Below are 17,539 nucleotides of genomic sequence, written 5' to 3' on the forward strand. Positions count from 1 at the left end.
CTAACCTTATTGGACACCAACGTACGTAGGTCCATGAGCTCAAAGACAAACTTCTACATCCTAAAACTGTTAAAACTATATATTTGATTAGGGTTTTGAAGTTTGGATTTCAGCGGCTGTTCCACTCTCATCCCTCTGATTCCGTAGCAGCCTTCTCTTCGGTCGCTCGATTCTGCAATCATGGGGTACGTACAGATCTCCGGAATGCGTTTCTTTTTTTGTGTTTCTCGAATCAATAAACTGTTGGTCAAAGTGGATAAATTGAGTGTTGTTTTGTTCGGTTTGTAGTATCGAGAAATTGATGTTTATTTTTTTGGCTCTGAAGTGGTTAAGCGCTTGTTCTACGAAAAGAAAGAGAAAAGAACTGGATGTTGCGACCGTCAATGCTTATTTGCATTTGCTAATTTTTTCTATGGAAGAATATTGCTGTTTCTTGTAATTTAATGGTAAAAAGAGTCATTTTAAAGATCATGTAGGTGAATTTGACGACAAATGAGGTTTTGTTTACTTTTGTCCAATGTAGGGTTAGTATCTAATGACCCTAAAATTATCCTTTCTTCTGTGAGATAAGCACCTAAGGTGCATGGAAGATTTATTTGGAGAAAGGGAATTCAGTATAATTTCGAAGATTAGGCGGTTTTCTTGTCAATTCTATTGTTAGTCCAAAGTTTGAGATTTCTGCGTGAGAAAGATTTGAAATGATGGATTTTCCATGTACCGCACCTGATAAGAAATTGTTTTACAACATTCATGGATATTATTCTTCTCGAGTTGTTTCATTATATTGTCTACTATCTGTCACATAGGAAGACACGTGGTATGGGAGCTGGTCGCAAGCTCAAGTCCCACCGCAGAAGGCAGAGGTGGGCTGACAAGGCCTACAAGAAATCTCACCTGGGGAATGAATGGAAGAAACCGTTTGCTGGCTCATCTCATGCCAAGGGGATTGTTCTCGAGAAAATGTGAATTTTTCATTCCCACTGGCCTTCTTGTTTTTCTATCATGTCATACATGTCTTACGATTTAACATGTCTTACGATTCATTGGCATTTGCAGCGGCATTGAAGCTAAGCAGCCAAACTCTGCTATTCGTAAATGTGCCAGGGTTCAACTTATTAAGAATGGCAAAAAGATTGCAGCTTTTGTTCCTAATGATGGTTGTTTAAACTACATAGAAGAAAACGTGAGTTCCTTTTATCAGTTCCTCAGCTTTGATTTACTTAATTGCCCTCAGAATTAGAGTTTAAACTTGATATGCTGCTATTTGTACAGGATGAAGTGTTGATTGCTGGATTTGGACGTAAGGGGCATGCCGTCGGAGATATTCCTGGTGTCAGGTTCAAGGTGGTGAAGGTGTCTGGTGTATCACTCCTTGCACTCTTTAAGGAGAAAAAAGAGAAGCCTAGATCTTAAGTCATTATCTTTTTTTTTTCCCTGGCTGAGTGATTCTCAAGTTTTTGATGAACTATCGAAATGCTTCAGTCAACTTTGTGAACAATTTATTTCTTTTAATTGTATCAGAGTTGTACCATTGTGGATTTCACTCTGTCATCACTACCTGCAACTTGTAGCATTTTGTTCGGCTCTATAGATGTGGTTCAATATTGAGCCTGGATTTTGGGAATGGTCAATATTGAGTGTTTTGTAGGACATGTAGCTGATAGCTCTTTGGTGAAACATGAAGCTTGCTATGCAAATTTAGCAGATATGAGCCTTGATAAACTTGCTAAGAATATGCAACAGTGTTTACATTCACACGTATAGACTATGTATACATTGTAAGTGAGAAATTTCTAAGAGCTGAAGTAATATATTTGTGGATTATTTTATTTTTTCTTGACAATTGTAAGAGAAAATTTTGATCGGGTTTTTAGGGGATTGTGTATTAGGTCCTTTAACGCGTGGGAGGGTTCTTAATTGGATCAAGCGCCTAGAAATTGCTGAAGAAGCTGCAAAAGGATGGCTAAACGAGGTTAAATTTACTCTCTTTAATTCTGGTTATAGTGGACTAACTCATTTTATTTGATAGAGAAAGGAAAAATAAAATAAAATAAAATTACTTGTGTTGTCATAAGCTTGGTGGTCATATGTTAATGCTATTTGACTTAAAATCGATAAATATTTAACAGGTCACTGCATCACAAATAGAGCGATTGGAACAACAAAATTCTTGGTTCAAGCTTTGTTGGACATGTAAAATATTGATTTAGATCTTATCTTATCTTACAACTATAAAAGAGCAAATATATGTACCAATGTTGGTTTTTTTTTTTTTTAAATGAAAACCAATGGATTGAGTATTTAATATTTTAACATAAGCTTGTTGGTGATAATAGTATAAACCTAATAGCATGTGTCATGTTTCAATCACTATATCATTGATTTGTCGTACTAAGATTTCGGTGAATAAATTTTTTTTTAGATGTCAAAATCGGACTAGATTATACAATTTGTTTCACTTGATACTTTAAATTATATCATATTTTACTCAAACAATTCGCATATGAACAAATTATTAACAAATAAAAACATATTAAATACTATATACAAACAAAATACAATAAATCGCAAACAAAAATCAATTCACAACATATCGACCCCATGCACGTAGATACAAGACGATTGTGAAATCACCCACAAATCAATCTATCTGTACTGTTTTCCTAGAGTTCTCAAAAGACCCAAAATAAAAAAGAAATTCCATTTTTTTATTTAAAAAAAAAAAAAAAGAAAACCCAAAATTTCACGTAGGTGGAACCTACTTTGTACTGGGCCTGTGGGGTACCATTTATAACATGGAAATGGACATGAAGGTTGGATGGGATTTTAGCACGTGGCTGTTGGCATTCAACTACCATTCTTTTGGGGTTAAAATCAGTGAATCTGCCTCAAATGCGGATTCCCGGGTTGGTTGGCCTCAAAGGCATTACCCATCCTGCCCCTGCCATGAATATGTGCACAATTCGAGAAACATTTTGGCTATTTTCTCTCGCAGAGAGATAGGTAACACTGGAGAGTTAGTGGAACAATTTCTTGGGTAATTCTTTTTTAGCTCTTCACTCTGATTTTCGGTATCACTTTTTTGGTGGGTTTGTCTTTTTGCCCATGAAATGCTTGTAATGGACTACACAGTGGGTTGTGGGGATGGAACGGCTTATCAATTTAGTGGGATTTTTTAAATGCTTGTTTTACGTGTATTGTTTTGTTTGAATTTGAATGCTGTGCATGCAGGTGGAGCAAAATGACTTGATGTTCAAGTGGAGAGAACAGTGGATTTAGGTGTTTCCTGGTTAGTCCATCTTCAATCTCCAACTCCTTACCACTTGTGGAGAAAATTGTTGATTCTATGAGCACATGATTCTTCCAATTATATGTTCTTTAACTTGTTTAAATGGGGAAATAGAAGCTGCCATTGGTAAGGGATGGTACTAGGATTTTAATTTACTACCTTTTTGTTGTTACCATCGTAAAAGGAATGTGGAATTCTTTTTTCAATGGATTGTTGTTTTATTCTTAAAAAAAAAAAAAAATCTTTCGGTCAGAGAAGTGACTGTGTTCAGACTCGGCCTAAATATGATTAAAGAACTGATAGCGTCGGTTCCAATAAAAGATGAAAGTGGGAACGCTTTGTTTGTTGATAATTCCCTTCGGTCCTGATTCTAACCCAAGTTTAATTGGTCAAATATTGATGGTTGAGAACAAAATAGCAGGCTGGCAGCAAGAGCCAAGAAGGATTATCTAACTATTTTGAAACGGCTGATGATCGGCTTGTGTCACAAAGTTAGCTGCTTTGTTCACTTTTAGGACGTGAGCTTGATCTCATGTACAATGTGAATTTATGCAGAAGAATATTTGCTGTAACGACAATAATGACAAAAGTCAATGAAGAGGATGCAACTGCAATTAAGAAACCAATAGCCAGGAGGCCAGGCCTCTCCCATCATAAATCTTTATCGGAGTTGCTTTCAGATGCAGTTAAGGATTCTTCACCTGCCGATGTTTCTGAAACTGCAGTTATAGCCATAAGACCGAAGACTTTCCGGTTCAAGCCAACAGGGAAGGTAGTTACTTCTTTCAAGGCCCTTTATTTTTATTGTTGTCTGTGCAATTTTTTCATTCATATTCTCCATGTTTTGGCATCCGAGATTCCAGGTGGAGATGTTGGCCCCAAAATCAAATGCTGCATCAAATTTGGTTTACAAACCAATTGCTAAATTTGTAACAAGTGCAACTCTTTCCGTCTTGGCAAGTTTGGTTAGTATAACATTTTTATATTTTCAATCTTCTTCTGAGATTAATTGTTGTACAGTTGATGATTCAGTATAAGAACAAAATTTCCTAAATTTTTGGTTATCGTTTTTTATTATTCAACAGCAGAGTTGTGACATTTTTAGACCTACGCACATGCAAGTATCAATTCAGTTCGATAATTATTTTGCAACGATGAAGTTTACTATTTCTTCTACCTATATCTACCAATTTAATATTTACATGCATAAAGTTCCAAACATGTTGCTCCAACATGGTTATTGAACTAAAAATGACTCGTGACCTAAATGTTTTTAGGAATAAATGTTTGCATTTGTTGCAAAGGTGTGTATTTTATGAACTTGTACTTGACCAGGGGAGTAATGTCAATAATTCCAGACAAGAAAATACTGAGGTTGGTTCATCTATTAAAATATCAGAGTTGATGAGAAATGATGTGCTAGTAAATTCCAAAGAAGACAAACGTTTCTTGCTACCTTCTAACAATGAGGAGCGAGCTTCTTCTGATGGACATAGCTGGAGGAAATATGGACAGAAACAGGTTAAAGGAAGTGAGTATCCACGAAGTTATTACAAGTGTACATACCCGAATTGTTTGGCGAAGAAGATGGTAGAAAGAACACTTGATGAGCAGATTGCGGAGGTGGTCTACAAGGGTGAGCACAACCACTCAAAACCTCGGGGACCTGCATGTGGTGCTGCTCAAATTGAGGTAAACAGTTCCGTGTCAAATAATCAAAAGGCTGATAGAATTGAAGGGCTTACAAGTGAGTCTAAAGATCAGATTACCATCGAGTCATTCACCCAATCAGATTTTGTTGGTGCTTCTCCGAGAATCAATGAAACAGTTTTGGATGTATTGTTTGATGGTAGTGCCTCAACTTCCAAAGATGCTGAGAAAGGGGAATGGGAGGAAGGAAGTGAAGCTTTGGAAGCGGAAGATGATGGCTTTAAAAGCAAAAGAAGGTGACAGTTATTTTACTCTGGCACTAGGATATGTACAGAGATGCAAACAAATCGAATTGAGCTTAATGGTATTTTTTTTGCTTGGCTTGAACTCATATGCTTTAGCTTGCTTGAAGCTGGAAGAATAAACTATCTTGAGCTTGAGTTTGGTACTAAAAATTCGAATTCGAGCTCGATTCTTTTAATTTGAACCTGAGTTTTATTAGGTAAAAACTTGAATTCAGGTTCGAACTTGTGAGCTCATGTAATTTGAAATATATTTCCAAAATATGAATATAAGCTCACGAGCCTGAAGAGCTATTGAATTAATATTTTGGGCTAAAAAATATGTAATCAAATATGATAGAACTTAGGCAAGTTTGATATTTTCGAACATGAATTGAATAACGTTTGAAACTAGCTCGAAAAGCACTGAACGCCAATACCATTGCTTTCCTACTCATATGTGAACTTTTGATATTTGAATTCACACAATAACAACAGCATTCTGAGGTTATGGTTTTATACTGCAGGAAATGCCAGATCCAATCACTAAAAGCAGGTAGTGCGGAGAAAGGCACACCCGAGCCTGGGAATGGTGTCCAGAACAACGCGGATTCTGATATCATCGGGGATGGATTTCGATGGAGAAAGTATGGCCAGAAAGTTGTCAAGGGAAATTCATACCCAAGGTTAGTATTAAATTTGCCAACTCCCTGGGCATCTTCCCCTGGTATAGAAATTAAATGGGCGTCTAGAAATTTAATAAAATATTGGGACATTTTAGTAGATCAAGTTGCTTGATTTTTGTTAGATCATGTGGTATACAATAAGCATGAAATATCATGCATTAAAAATGTCAAAAAGTTGCTAAAATAAATATTGCAACAATATTTTTATAAAAATTGTTAAAAATTCTAATTAATAGAGGAAAAACACTTCCTCCTTCAATTATTTTTTTAGCTGATTCTTTTACTTGATGAATTTCGGATACTATTATCATTCTTTAAAATTACTGGAATCTTGCCATGCAGTGCACACTGATTTACATAACCAGTTAAGTTTGTCTTCTGATACAATTTTTGGGGAGTGGGAATCGTCATCGAAATAGTCAGCTCTTCTCGAGGGTGGACAGTGTCAATTAAGACATGGCATCAGTTCCGTTTGTTGGCTCTTAGGTTGTGGTGTGTTTGATTGCCCTTGCAGGAGTTACTATAAGTGCACCAGCCCCAAGTGCAATGTGCGGAAGTATGTCGAGAGAACTTCGGAAGATCCCGCCACTTTCATAACGACGTATGAGGGTCGACATAACCATGAAATGCCAATCAAAATTGCAAATTCAGAGGCATCGAATACGAGGACAAGGAACAAATCTTGAATCAACGCCTACAAATATCTCGAGACATCAGCCGGATGCGAATCAAAGATGCATACATATATGCCTACACATGAGGATTACCTCAGTGTTTATCAAATTCTGGAAAATGGCTAGTTGATATGATACGTTTCTTTTCTTTTTTTCTTTTTTTTTTTCGTTTCATGTTTTGAAAATTTCGATAGACTCCTACATTCAAAGTTAACCCAAGTCACCTTGATTTGCTAATCAACCCTTATATATAATGTACAATTTTGTGGGTTTTAGTGCCTTTAGTCTTTTGCGTGAATTCGATTGATCTGCCAAAATTTTAATTGCGTACACACACATATCGAGATTATTTATTTAGAGTTTATAAATTCACAAGCACAAATATGTCATGAGCAAATCTTCTGTGAGATGCTTTCACGAATTTTAATCTGTGAGGCGGGTCAATTCATCGATAATCATAATAAAAAGTAATACTCTTAGCACAAAAAGTAATATTTTTTCATTGACGATCACAAAATACAAAAAGTAATATTTTTTCATGGACGACAATAGGACAAATAGGATTCCTGATATAGTCTCACAAATGAATTAAAGTCCATTTAAAATGCAGTTGACGAATAGGATCGATTAAGAAACTATAATATATGTGGGCCTTGGGCATCATACGACCTAGTCTAGGCCCTAGGGATGCATCTCGGCCCACCTTAAGCTAATTTGTGGCCCTTTAGATGTCACATGAATCATCGTGACCGTAGGAATCACTAGCTTTGGGGGTATAAAAATATTTTCCCACTTCGAAACCGTACGGTCTTGATGTTTTCTGGATAATTAGGGTTGCCTCAACAAAATCTGGGCTCTCGTTTTTCAGGTTTTCTTGTGCTCAATATTTAGGTTTATTTTGTATGAATTTTATCTGTTTATGCAAATTGTACACTATCTTTTATTCATTTAGGTTCTGGCTATTGTTTTCGGCGAGAAATCGGTTTTAGACTGGGGATTTTGGGAATTCTTATTACTTTCTGTCCCCGCGTTAATATTTGCGATCGAGGATGATCTTAATTGGTTAAATTATTTTTTTTTTCTGCTCATGGAAGTTATTGGATTTGTTCCGATACGTATTGTTCTATTGTAAAGTAATTTTTTTCTGCTGTTTTTTTTAAATGCAGCGTGTTCTTTGAAGTTGGGCTAACTATCATCTCTTGAATAATTAAGCTTTTTTTTTCTTTGTTTTTCCAATCATCTGATTTGTGTTTCACTTTCCTATGATTTCTCTAAATTTTCCTTGGCATGGGTTGTTAATATCATACTTTCCCAATCTTTTCTTGTATTCTAATTGAGAATTTTTGGAATTTACGAGGGATTTAAGTTGTTAAGAGGTATCAATAAAAAATGGTTGTAATTAAAAAGTTTTCAGAAAGAGTTGTGATAAGTTCAGTTCCTTTATCCTGGTTGTATCTGGATGCCCTTTGGCACAAGCTTAAGTGTTTTGCCTGCTTAAGGTTATCTTTATGCTTCAAACAGGGCTAGCTGGCTCATTGTTGGTGTCAAGTGTTTTTGTTAATATGAGATTTTATATTGTACCTTGATGATGTTTTTTTTCCTTTTTTGCAAATCTTGAGTTTTAGCTTTTTTGCTGCAGCTAAAAAATGCCTCGTCATGATGATCGATACGGTGGTAATACACGCCTTTATGTTGGTCATTTGTCTTCCAGAACCCGTTCTCGAGATTTGGAACATGTTTTCAGCAGATATGGAAGGTAATAAATTGCCATGTCCTCGTTTTTGTTCAAAGATATTTGTTCTGCTGATATTTTCAAATGTGAAATATCCGGCTTATTTTGTGGAGGGTCATGCTTTTTACAATTGTTTGTCAGGTTTCATTTAATTCATATGATTTTCCATATTTGTAGATGATGTGTTTTGGTTATTGATGTTTTTATAGGTACTCTAAATTTTAATACATGCTTACTTTCTCTGGTCACCACCTCCATTGTGTAAATTAGTGTAGCTGATTCAGCTTGTTTATTAAGTGTATTACATTCTTATTTCTAGATAATGGCTCTTTTTTTATGAGAAATATTTTCCTAAATCTGAATTTCTCTTACGTGTGTTTGTCACAATGGGCCGAGGTACTGAGGTCGTCTTAATATTGTTATCCATTATCACCTACTTTAAAATTCTCTGCTTGATACTGCAGACCAATTTGTTCTTTATAGGCAACTATTTCTCTTGGTTTACCTGGGTAGTGTAATGAAATAGTTTTCCACCCTTACAAGATTTATGAGCTTTCTAGCAAACCCATGCTCATGTCTGTCATGAGAGATCTGGCACTGTAGAATGTGGTTCTGCTTCTTACCTCCAAGTAAGAACATTTTTGCTTTCCAAGCATAGTTCTTACCTTGGCACCTATGTGATCATGTTATTTGTGAAGGAACAGTGTGGCATAGGTGATTCTGCGTTTAACTTGAATGGTTCTATTGAAGGTTTCTGAGCCTTTGCGTGATCTGGTGGTCCATGGTGGGAGGGTGGAATATTCCTGACCTGGTGGTCAATGGTGAGAGGGTGGACTTGGTGGATTGTCTTGGCGATTCTTTGTGTTGTCTTTGCATGTTTTTATGGATTTTGCAACAATCAAACTGGTGTTTAGTTCGTCTTGAGGACCAAGTTTCATGCACTCCAGTACGCAAGTTATGATGGCCCTAAATCTTAATGTTTCTGACAACCGTTTCCGCAGAGTACGCGATGTGGATATGAAGCGAGACTACGCCTTTGTTGTATGTATCATCACTCTCTATCTTTCTTGTTCTTGGTTGTAATTATTAACAGATTTCTTTCTATCTTTCCATTTACGAGCTCATTATATGTTTGACAATTACGTGTGGGTTTCTGTGTTCCCATCTCAATTTTCAGGAATTCAGCGATCCTAGGGATGCTGATGATGCTAGATATAACTTGGATGGAAGAGATGTTGATGGACGGCGTATCATTGTTGAATTTGCCAAGGGAGTAAGTGAATCTGAGGCTCATTCATTCAATTTTTTCCCACTTTAAGCAAAAAAAGTGGCTGGATGTGGCCCTGTCATGCCTTTTATCACTTGAAGATGCAGTTTTGACATAATTAAATGTAGCCACTTCTAGATTTTTTAAGAGACATCTAAAATAAGCTCCTTGGGAACAATTTTGTCTTAGTTTTTTGTGTGCTTAGCCTCTGGTGTTAAATGATGTGGCTGCAGGTACCACGTGGACCTGGAGGAGTTCGAGAATATGTTGGCAAAGGCCCTGCTCCAGGTTCTGGACGGTGCTTCAATTGTGGCATTGATGGCCATTGGGCTCGTGATTGCAAGGCTGGAGACTGGAAAAACAAGTGTTATCGCTGTGGGGAAAGAGGTCATATTGAGAAGAACTGCCAGGATAGCCCTAAGAAGCAGAGGTAAGTGTATTTAATTTGCCATAGTGATTTACTCTCCTTTTCTGCCTGATGTTTTCCAGACAAGTAGTTGTGTGTAATTTATGTAAGTTTATATGTTGTTGAGCGCAGTGCTTTGTCCTTTGTCCTGCTTGTCATAAATGCCACAGAAAAACACATGTTGTGATGTGGCTCTTAATTTTTTATCTGAGTCTATTTCAGTAAGCGCGGTCGCAGTTATTCACGCTCTCCTGTGAGGTCACGCTCTCCTCGTCGTGGCAGGAGTAGGAGTCGAAGTTTCAGCAGAAGCCGCAGTTACAGGTTGATTGTTATTTTAAAATTAAATTTTCCGGTTAAAAGTTTCAGCTCCTGCAAAGAGATACTAATAAGTTCCTGCACTAAATTCCAACTGAATTGCCCCCATCTTTAATTCTTCATTCTGTCCAGCCTGTCAAGGTCTCCTGCTAGAAGAGGCCGTGATGCTGAGTACGATGAGAGGAGGTCAAGAAGTCCTGCAGACAGAATTCCCGAACGAAAACGGGGATCTACTCCCTCCAAGAACAGGAAGCGCAGCCCAACGCCTATTACGGATGATAGTCCAAGTGAGAAAAGGAGCCCTTCTCCGAGGAGAAGCAGAATGGAAACTGAGCCAGATGACAGGTATAATGAAAGTCCTAAGGAGGGTAGCCAAAGCCCTGGGGACCCTGCCACAAGGGGGGGTAGCCAAAGCCCTGGGGACCCTGCCACAATGGGGGACGATGAAAGCCCTTATGATACCAATGGTCGGGGCAGAAGCCCCAATCCAAGACACAACAGCAGATCTGTCAATGACAATGACAATGATAATATTCGCTCTCCTCGGGGCAGCGAAATCTCCATGAAATTGTGGAGAAGGCAAGCGATGGTATGATATGGTCATGTAAGGTTCACTGAGGTCGATGTTTTATTTTCTATTATTTTTCAGCGTACTGTAGTTGAAATGTTTGAATACTCAAAACTTGATTTCTATGATTTGAGAACTGAGTAGAGACCTGCCACAATTGTTTTGGTTTTGAACTTGAACGTTATTATTATAATATTGTGTTGTCTTGTCCGATTGTTTTTCAAATTATAATATTTTTGGAAGGATTGTAGTTGAATCTTTCTTGCCCCCTAATGATAGAGAAAAAATTTGATTCGTTTCGATTATTCTATTTTACCATGCTATTACATTGTAATAGCAATATTATCTTGATAAACATTTTTTAATGGTTTTAATAGATAGAAAAATGATACAATTGAGAAGGTTATTTTTAAAAAAATATGAAGTTTGACTGGTTATTTCTATATATTTACGTTTGTTCCTTGGCAGCCCAGTTTCGGTTATTTCCTGTTACGTGCAGTATGTCAAAATTCGAGAGCGTAATTGATCCTTCAGGATTGAAATGTTAACGACTTTCCTGGAGCTACCTCCTGACTAATATTCTTCTCTTTTTCTTTTTTTTTTTTTTGGTAAAAAACGTAATTTTACATTTTAGTTCTCAGGTAAAAAATCTCTCTGACATCCAGCCTTATTAATATTCTTTGGGCACTAAGGTTTTAAATCATTCTATCCACTCTCTCTTGCAACTATCATATCGCATGATTTATTTTTCAAATTCTAAAAAAAAACTAAATAATTACTTTATCGTTTAATATATAAGATAAATTATTCATAATTTTTAATAATATATCAGCGTACCATACACGCGCTTATAAGATAATGACTTTGAAATACATACACCTTGATCATGGCCGGTTTGGAATTCTCTGCCAAAAACCTTCACTATGTTTTGTTTCTATTTCTTGATTTTATCTCCTTTCTTTTCTTTAGGATGGTTTAATATTTTAAAAATAGAAGTTTTTCAATTGAAACTGACACGTGAGAACATGGAGGACTTTTGAAAAAGAATTTTTTTTTTTTGGAAAAGAAATGACCTATAAACCCATCCGATGAAATCTCTATATCAAGCATCATAATGGGTAAGATAGGAAATAAAAATAATAACTTTAAAATTTTTAAAAAATAATTGATTAAATACAAAAAAATTTATGAGATCATCTTACTGTGAGATGAATTTCTGACCCGACCCGATCTATAAAAATGATAAATTTTTATGTAAGAAAATATTAATTTTTACCGTAGATATGAATAGAGTCAAATGAAACATACTCTTAATTAAATTATAAATCTAAATCCCCTAGGTGGATAGCTAGTACCAATTATGTTTAAAAATATATGCACAAATACTGCACATACTTAAAAAGAAAATTAATTAATCTCTAGAGTTACTTAAAATTAAAATGTAATTAACACTAATGGTAGACAAATACCAATGCTTAAACTATACTGCAGAAATAGTGCAGTTATTTACGACTATCATTTTAAGAATCTATGTAATTACGTAAAAATAAAATGTAATCATTACTACTGGTAAAAATTTATATAGTAATATCGATTTTTAATATATGTGTGTGTATGTATGTATATGTGTGTGTATGTATGTAATGAAGAACTGAGTTTTGATAAATAATAAGATTTATATGATGGAATAATCGAATATTAATAAAACCCTAATCAAAATAATTTTAAAAATTATCTACCGTACGTGGGGGTCGACTCTTTGAAGAGATGGCGGTCTCGTACTTTTTCTAGGTTGTGCTGCCAGTGTACCATTCTTAATGAAGCAACTGCGGATTTGGTGCCATTCGGGGCAAGTATATACAAATGGTCGAGTAGGGTTTCCGTACCTCCGAGCTTCTTCTTCATGGAAATTTGCTAGTTTTTGGGACATGGAGAAGATTGTGTTGCACGCCTCCTCGAGCTCGGGGCTCATGTGGGAGACAGTTCGCCAGTTCCAGTAAAGCTGTTGCGGCTGTAAATGTTAGGTCCAGATGTGTTCCGAAGGTTTCTGCCGAGGAGTCTGCGAGTGCGAAAACTGTGTGCAATTTATGTGCATCAAATAAGTATATGGACGAACAAGTGATTCTTCGAAGCTGATAAAACGATAATATTATATAAATATATAATTAAATAGGACTGCAGCCATTAATCCATATAATATACTAAAAACAATATACTCTATATCGAAATTATATTGTTAATTATACTTAAATCTTAAATCAACATTATTGTATCGCTAAAAATTTGGAAAAATCTCTACTTACCAAATTTTCATTTTATTTATCAAGGTAAATCAATTTTAATGAATTTATAAATATTAATTAATATATTGGAATGGTTTACAAGAAGGCATCTTTAGTTAATTAATCTTGTTAATTTGCAACTAGTAGGAATGAGGTTTGCCCACGTGAGCCTGAATGTTTGACCAATGATTATAATTTTGATTCTTTTTATAAAAACTTTTTTGACGAATTTGTTGCACTGAACTTTCCTAGACGTTTAACTGACTATAATATGATTTGTAAGCTACTATGTTTGTCTGAGTTTTCTTGGAAATTTCAAGTAAATTTAAAGTTTGAATAAAAATTATGTCTCATAAATGTGAGAGTGTCTTTTGGCTCTCCACATTCTTGAGTTAGTTGTGGCTCATTATTGTGAAAGTGTCTTTTGACTTTCCACATTCTTGAGTTAGTTGAAGAGTTTTGGCTCTTCATATTCTTGAGTTAATGGGAAGATTAATTTAGTTAATTAATCTTGCATGACTCTTGGTATGCATTTTGGGACTTATAAATAGTGTGTTCATTTCCTCATTTCAAGCACATGAAATTTTTTTCTCTTTCAAGTATTCTCTTGCATTTCATATTGTTATCTTTCTATTTGGCCTCCGTTAAATCTCGGTGATAAAGTAAATGTATGTTTTCAGTTCGTCGTAGTAGTGTCTCGTGCTAAAGTCACTGCTGGTTGTTCCATTGTATCCTGGGAAACAGACATTCGCTGAAATCTCGAAGCACATACCGAGGGGGCGAATTTTTTTTAAGGAAACTGTACACGCTACAGGCCTCGGTTTGGTTTTGATTTTCTTTGCACGATATTATTATTGTAAACATCACACTTATTTCGATTACTACTTTTATCTTTACGAATTCGTTTCTACGCTACTGTTATTAGCATTGTTTCTAACAAGTTTAACCAATATACACCAAAAAGTAATTGTCTCACATCATTAAAAAACTGTATGTAGGATCGAGGTTTGGACTTTGGAACGTGTGTGTATATGAATATATAGTTGTATGCTGTAAAGTACTCTTTAAAATTTATATGATATAATAATTGCATAATAATACATTCTTAATCAGAAGAATTTAAAAAATATTTATCTACAAAAGAACATAGCCTACACAATCAATTAAAAGTCTTCTACTCCTCTATCTTTGTGCAAATAAACCCACACTTTCAAATCTTTATCAAATCCCACGCAAGGATCACTCTCGCAGCGCAACCGATCCAGAGCCCCGCGAACGATCTTCACGAGAGTCTCCTCCACAATATCGTCCACTAAATACTGCGAGTGCCGAACCAAATCACAGACGTCGGCCCTAGTTCCCGCCCCACCAGCCAATCTTGCAACCGCATCCCGCACCAGATTCAGCATCGAAAATTGCGGGGGTCGACTGTCTTTGAACAGACGGTGGTCTCGTACTTTGGCTGGGTTGTTGCTGCCATGGACCTTTCTTAATGGAGCAACTGCGGATTTGGTTCCATCCGAAGCAGTATATACGAAGGGTCGAGTAGGGTTCGCGTACCTCCGAGCTTCTTCTTCATGGAAATTTTCTTGTTTCTGGGACATGGAGACGATTGTGCTGCATGCCTCCTCGAGCTCGGGGCTCATGTGGGAGTTCGCCAGTTCGAGTAAAGCTGTTGCGGCTGTAAATGCTGGCTGTTGGTGTGTTCCGGATGTTTCTGCGGAGCTCATTTTCGTTCTTGCCCGCTTCTGATTTTCCACATGAAAGATCAAATAAAAGGAAAGTGTGCGCATGGTGTGCAACTTGTGTGCATGTGCATCTAAATGCTTTTTGTGGAGTTCCATTAATTAAAAATATTTGTAGTCTTTCCAAAAGTAAAAAGGAAATATATATATATATATATATATATATATATATAGTACATAAATAGATGGTAAAATCAGAACTTTTTAATATAGAGTCGGGTTATAAATTGAGTTACAAAATGTATTTGAAACGACAATTATATTTGCATTTTATTTAGAAAACTCTTTCGAAAAGTATTTATGATAGTTTTGTCATTTCAAATGCACTTTGTAACCAATATTTAACTTCATTGTACATGTATGATGATCTTTTTAATATATGGATTAAAGCAATTAGATTAGATTACGAAAGTAAGATTTTCCCAATTTAAATTACATAAATTCACTAACCATAAATAACTATCCCTTGACCCATTTCAGATATTTCATTTCAAATTATATTAGACGATTAATGTTTCAATGTTAATTTTCTTTAAACACAAAATTAGAGTCAAATGGGATGGATGTCTCCTTACATAAGAGAAATCTTGAAAAATACATGTACTGTTAAAAGTTAATGAATAATTCATTGAAATCATACAGAAATGCAGATCTAGCATGAATCAAGTAAGCCTTTAATCTTTACTATATATTTCCAAAGTTTTAAATAAATAAATAAAATCGAATCTTATAATTTCCCATATATCAAATAAGTATATGCTGATAACGTTAATACAGATCTGGATATATATAAACTCGAGTTTTATTCAACGAAAATCGATCGTCTTATATTTTGCAATAAATTAAATAAAGTGACCATCAACAGTTAATATTTTCTATTTATATAATGGTCACTCAATAATTTTAATGAATAATCAACGACATGACAAAAAATTATATTCGAATCTATTCCTGAATAGTTGATCAGGAATCGTCTTGTTTTAACAAATATAGTTTCATTAATTCGATGAAATATACTTGGAGAATATGTATATTTATAACCAAGGAGGGTTAAAAAACATTAAATCGATATCGGGATTATTTAATTTTACCTTGAAATTTGATGGCTGAAACTTCTAAAATCTTGACTCAAGTGAACTTTAACGAGGAATTGCTGAAAGAAAAAAGACGAGGTGGTGAAAGAAATGGATCGAAGGGCAAAGGAAATTACAATGGAGACGAGTGAATGGAGAAAGAATTATTATATAGAATTACATGCGTTGAATTGGATATTTAAGTTACCTAAAAGTTGGTGGTAATTATTACATTCGGAGTCAAGCAATTGCACTTTATGAAAGTTATATGTAATGAAAGTTGAAACATATTTAGATTTTATTTTTAATGATACACCATCAATATTTATGAATGTGAGCATCACGCCTTAATTATTTTTTTTTAAAAAAAATGTTATAGTCTATGAAGTTGATAAAATGAAAATTTTATATAAATATATAATTAAATTAATGATACTTCCATTCTAGATAATACACAACTCTATGGTGAGTGGTGTTGAGATTATTGTACTTAATTAAACCTTTTTTTGAAACCTACTTAATTAAATCTTAAATGAACAATTTCATGTTTCTAAAATTTTAGACAAATCTATATTTATGGATTTTTATGAGTTGGGTTTTCATTTTCGGTTGTCCCAAATATATAGTTCAGTTTCTTAATGTGGTAATCTTTCTTCTAGTTTTTTTTTTTTTTTGGTACTAATAAGTATTTGAAATATGTGCAACAATTTCTTGAATGAAATAAATAGGGATAAAATTATTTTTTTTTTGTAAAATTTGATGTTCTAATGACATTCTTAATTTGTGGGGAAAAAAACAAGTCTATCTATATATTTGGAACAGATAGAGTAAATAGTTTGGTGAAATTGAAACCAAGATTTCAACGATCTTCCAGTTAGAATTAGGGCAATTCAATATTAATGGCGTGTATAATTATTGTAATATTGGAATGATTTGCATTGAATTATCATCCCCCATTTACTTAGAGGCATCTTTAATTAATTAAAATCGTGATTACAACTAATTAATAGAAATGTTGAAAATTATTATTATTATTTTGTTTGCACGATAGTTTTTTTAACAAGAAATACAATATGCCCCTTTTAGATCAAACCTTATTATTATTAATTTGTTTAAAAAAAAATTGGCTTTTTTTACTATAAAATTTCAGAAGACCCTAACTAACAATAATAATCTTCCATATCCATGATCCTATGATGGCAAACCAAACCTCCGGAGAAGCATAATAATCGCAGCCCTCTCCACTCTCCCCCCTCCCAGACTCTCCTATCTCACTAAGTCCATCTCCGCCCTCTACTACGGCCGCCTCTCCTCCCCAACCCTTTTCTCCCTCACCCTCCGCCACTTCCATTCTTTCTCCCTGCACCACACGTCCCTCCTCATAGCCCGCCACCTTCTGTACAACCTCACCCTTCTAAAAAACTCCATGCAAGGCGCAGCCGCCGCACAAACTCTGTACTCCTCCGCGAGCATGAAAATCGGGATCTCCTCCTCCAACAACAGACGGTCAAGAACTGCTCGAGCCTTCGCAATGGCAGATTCTTCTGTGTAAGCACGTCTCCTATAACATA

At 35.2% G+C, this 17,539-nt stretch overlaps 3 protein-coding genes across 5 annotated transcripts; all 3 read left to right on the forward strand.

Annotated features, from left to right (window-relative positions):
* Nucleotides 1-31: 31 nt before the first annotated feature.
* LOC142530036 (small ribosomal subunit protein uS12) lies at nucleotides 32-1,543 on the forward strand. The gene is made up of 4 exons (XM_075635785.1): nucleotides 32-185; nucleotides 807-962; nucleotides 1,057-1,183; nucleotides 1,273-1,543. Exons 1-4 carry the CDS (start codon nucleotides 181-183, stop codon nucleotides 1,411-1,413), a joined length of 429 nt encoding a protein of 142 aa, XP_075491900.1. The 5' UTR covers nucleotides 32-180; the 3' UTR covers nucleotides 1,414-1,543.
* A 1,314-nt stretch (nucleotides 1,544-2,857) lies between these two features.
* Nucleotides 2,858-6,834, forward strand: LOC142529950 (WRKY transcription factor 44-like). Of its 2 annotated transcripts, none has more exons than XM_075635681.1 (7): nucleotides 2,858-3,037; nucleotides 3,232-3,279; nucleotides 3,845-4,061; nucleotides 4,153-4,254; nucleotides 4,625-5,235; nucleotides 5,748-5,906; nucleotides 6,421-6,834. In XM_075635681.1, exons 3-7 carry the CDS (start codon nucleotides 3,870-3,872, stop codon nucleotides 6,590-6,592), a joined length of 1,236 nt encoding a protein of 411 aa, XP_075491796.1. In that variant the 5' UTR covers nucleotides 2,858-3,037; nucleotides 3,232-3,279; nucleotides 3,845-3,869; the 3' UTR covers nucleotides 6,593-6,834. The 2 variants fall into 2 exon arrangements, with proteins under 2 accessions (XP_075491796.1, XP_075491795.1); XM_075635680.1 differs by having other exon boundaries at nucleotides 2,859-3,037; nucleotides 3,232-3,289.
* A 523-nt stretch (nucleotides 6,835-7,357) lies between these two features.
* LOC142528945 (uncharacterized) lies at nucleotides 7,358-11,076 on the forward strand. 2 transcript variants are annotated; one of them, XM_075634243.1, is made up of 7 exons: nucleotides 7,358-7,448; nucleotides 8,220-8,336; nucleotides 9,314-9,353; nucleotides 9,490-9,585; nucleotides 9,813-10,009; nucleotides 10,208-10,306; nucleotides 10,433-11,076. In XM_075634243.1, exons 2-7 carry the CDS (start codon nucleotides 8,227-8,229, stop codon nucleotides 10,893-10,895), a joined length of 1,005 nt encoding a protein of 334 aa, XP_075490358.1. In that variant the 5' UTR covers nucleotides 7,358-7,448; nucleotides 8,220-8,226; the 3' UTR covers nucleotides 10,896-11,076. The 2 variants fall into 2 exon arrangements, with proteins under 2 accessions (XP_075490358.1, XP_075490359.1); XM_075634244.1 differs by lacking the exon at nucleotides 7,358-7,448 and having other exon boundaries at nucleotides 8,214-8,336; nucleotides 9,063-9,353.
* Nucleotides 11,077-17,539: the final 6,463 nt, after the last annotated feature.

The sequence above is a fragment of the Primulina tabacum genome, chromosome 16 (genome assembly GCF_025594145.1).
Source record: "Primulina tabacum isolate GXHZ01 chromosome 16, ASM2559414v2, whole genome shotgun sequence".
Classification (NCBI taxonomy): domain Eukaryota; kingdom Viridiplantae; phylum Streptophyta; class Magnoliopsida; order Lamiales; family Gesneriaceae; genus Primulina; species Primulina tabacum.

What these genes read in the sequence shown, in the direction of transcription:
- LOC142530036 (XM_075635785.1), top strand. An exon ending in GGGATTGTTCTCGAGAAAAT is followed by an intron (nt 963 to 1,056) that starts GTGAATTTTTCA and finishes TGGCATTTGCAG; the next exon opens with CGGCATTGAAGCTAAGCAGC. An exon ending in TAAACTACATAGAAGAAAAC is followed by an intron (nt 1,184 to 1,272) that starts GTGAGTTCCTTT and finishes CTATTTGTACAG; the next exon opens with GATGAAGTGTTGATTGCTGG.
- LOC142529950 (XM_075635681.1), top strand. Translation starts at nt 3,870, where the DNA reads ATGACAAAAGTCAATGAAGAGGATGCAACTGCAATTAAGAAACCAATA. An exon ending in GGCTTTAAAAGCAAAAGAAG is followed by an intron (nt 5,236 to 5,747) that starts GTGACAGTTATT and finishes TTTATACTGCAG; the next exon opens with GAAATGCCAGATCCAATCAC. An exon ending in AAGGGAAATTCATACCCAAG is followed by an intron (nt 5,907 to 6,420) that starts GTTAGTATTAAA and finishes TTGCCCTTGCAG; the next exon opens with GAGTTACTATAAGTGCACCA.
- LOC142528945 (XM_075634243.1), top strand. Translation starts at nt 8,227, where the DNA reads ATGCCTCGTCATGATGATCGATACGGTGGTAATACACGCCTTTATGTT. An exon ending in GATAGCCCTAAGAAGCAGAG is followed by an intron (nt 10,010 to 10,207) that starts GTAAGTGTATTT and finishes AGTCTATTTCAG; the next exon opens with TAAGCGCGGTCGCAGTTATT. An exon ending in AGCAGAAGCCGCAGTTACAG is followed by an intron (nt 10,307 to 10,432) that starts GTTGATTGTTAT and finishes CATTCTGTCCAG; the next exon opens with CCTGTCAAGGTCTCCTGCTA.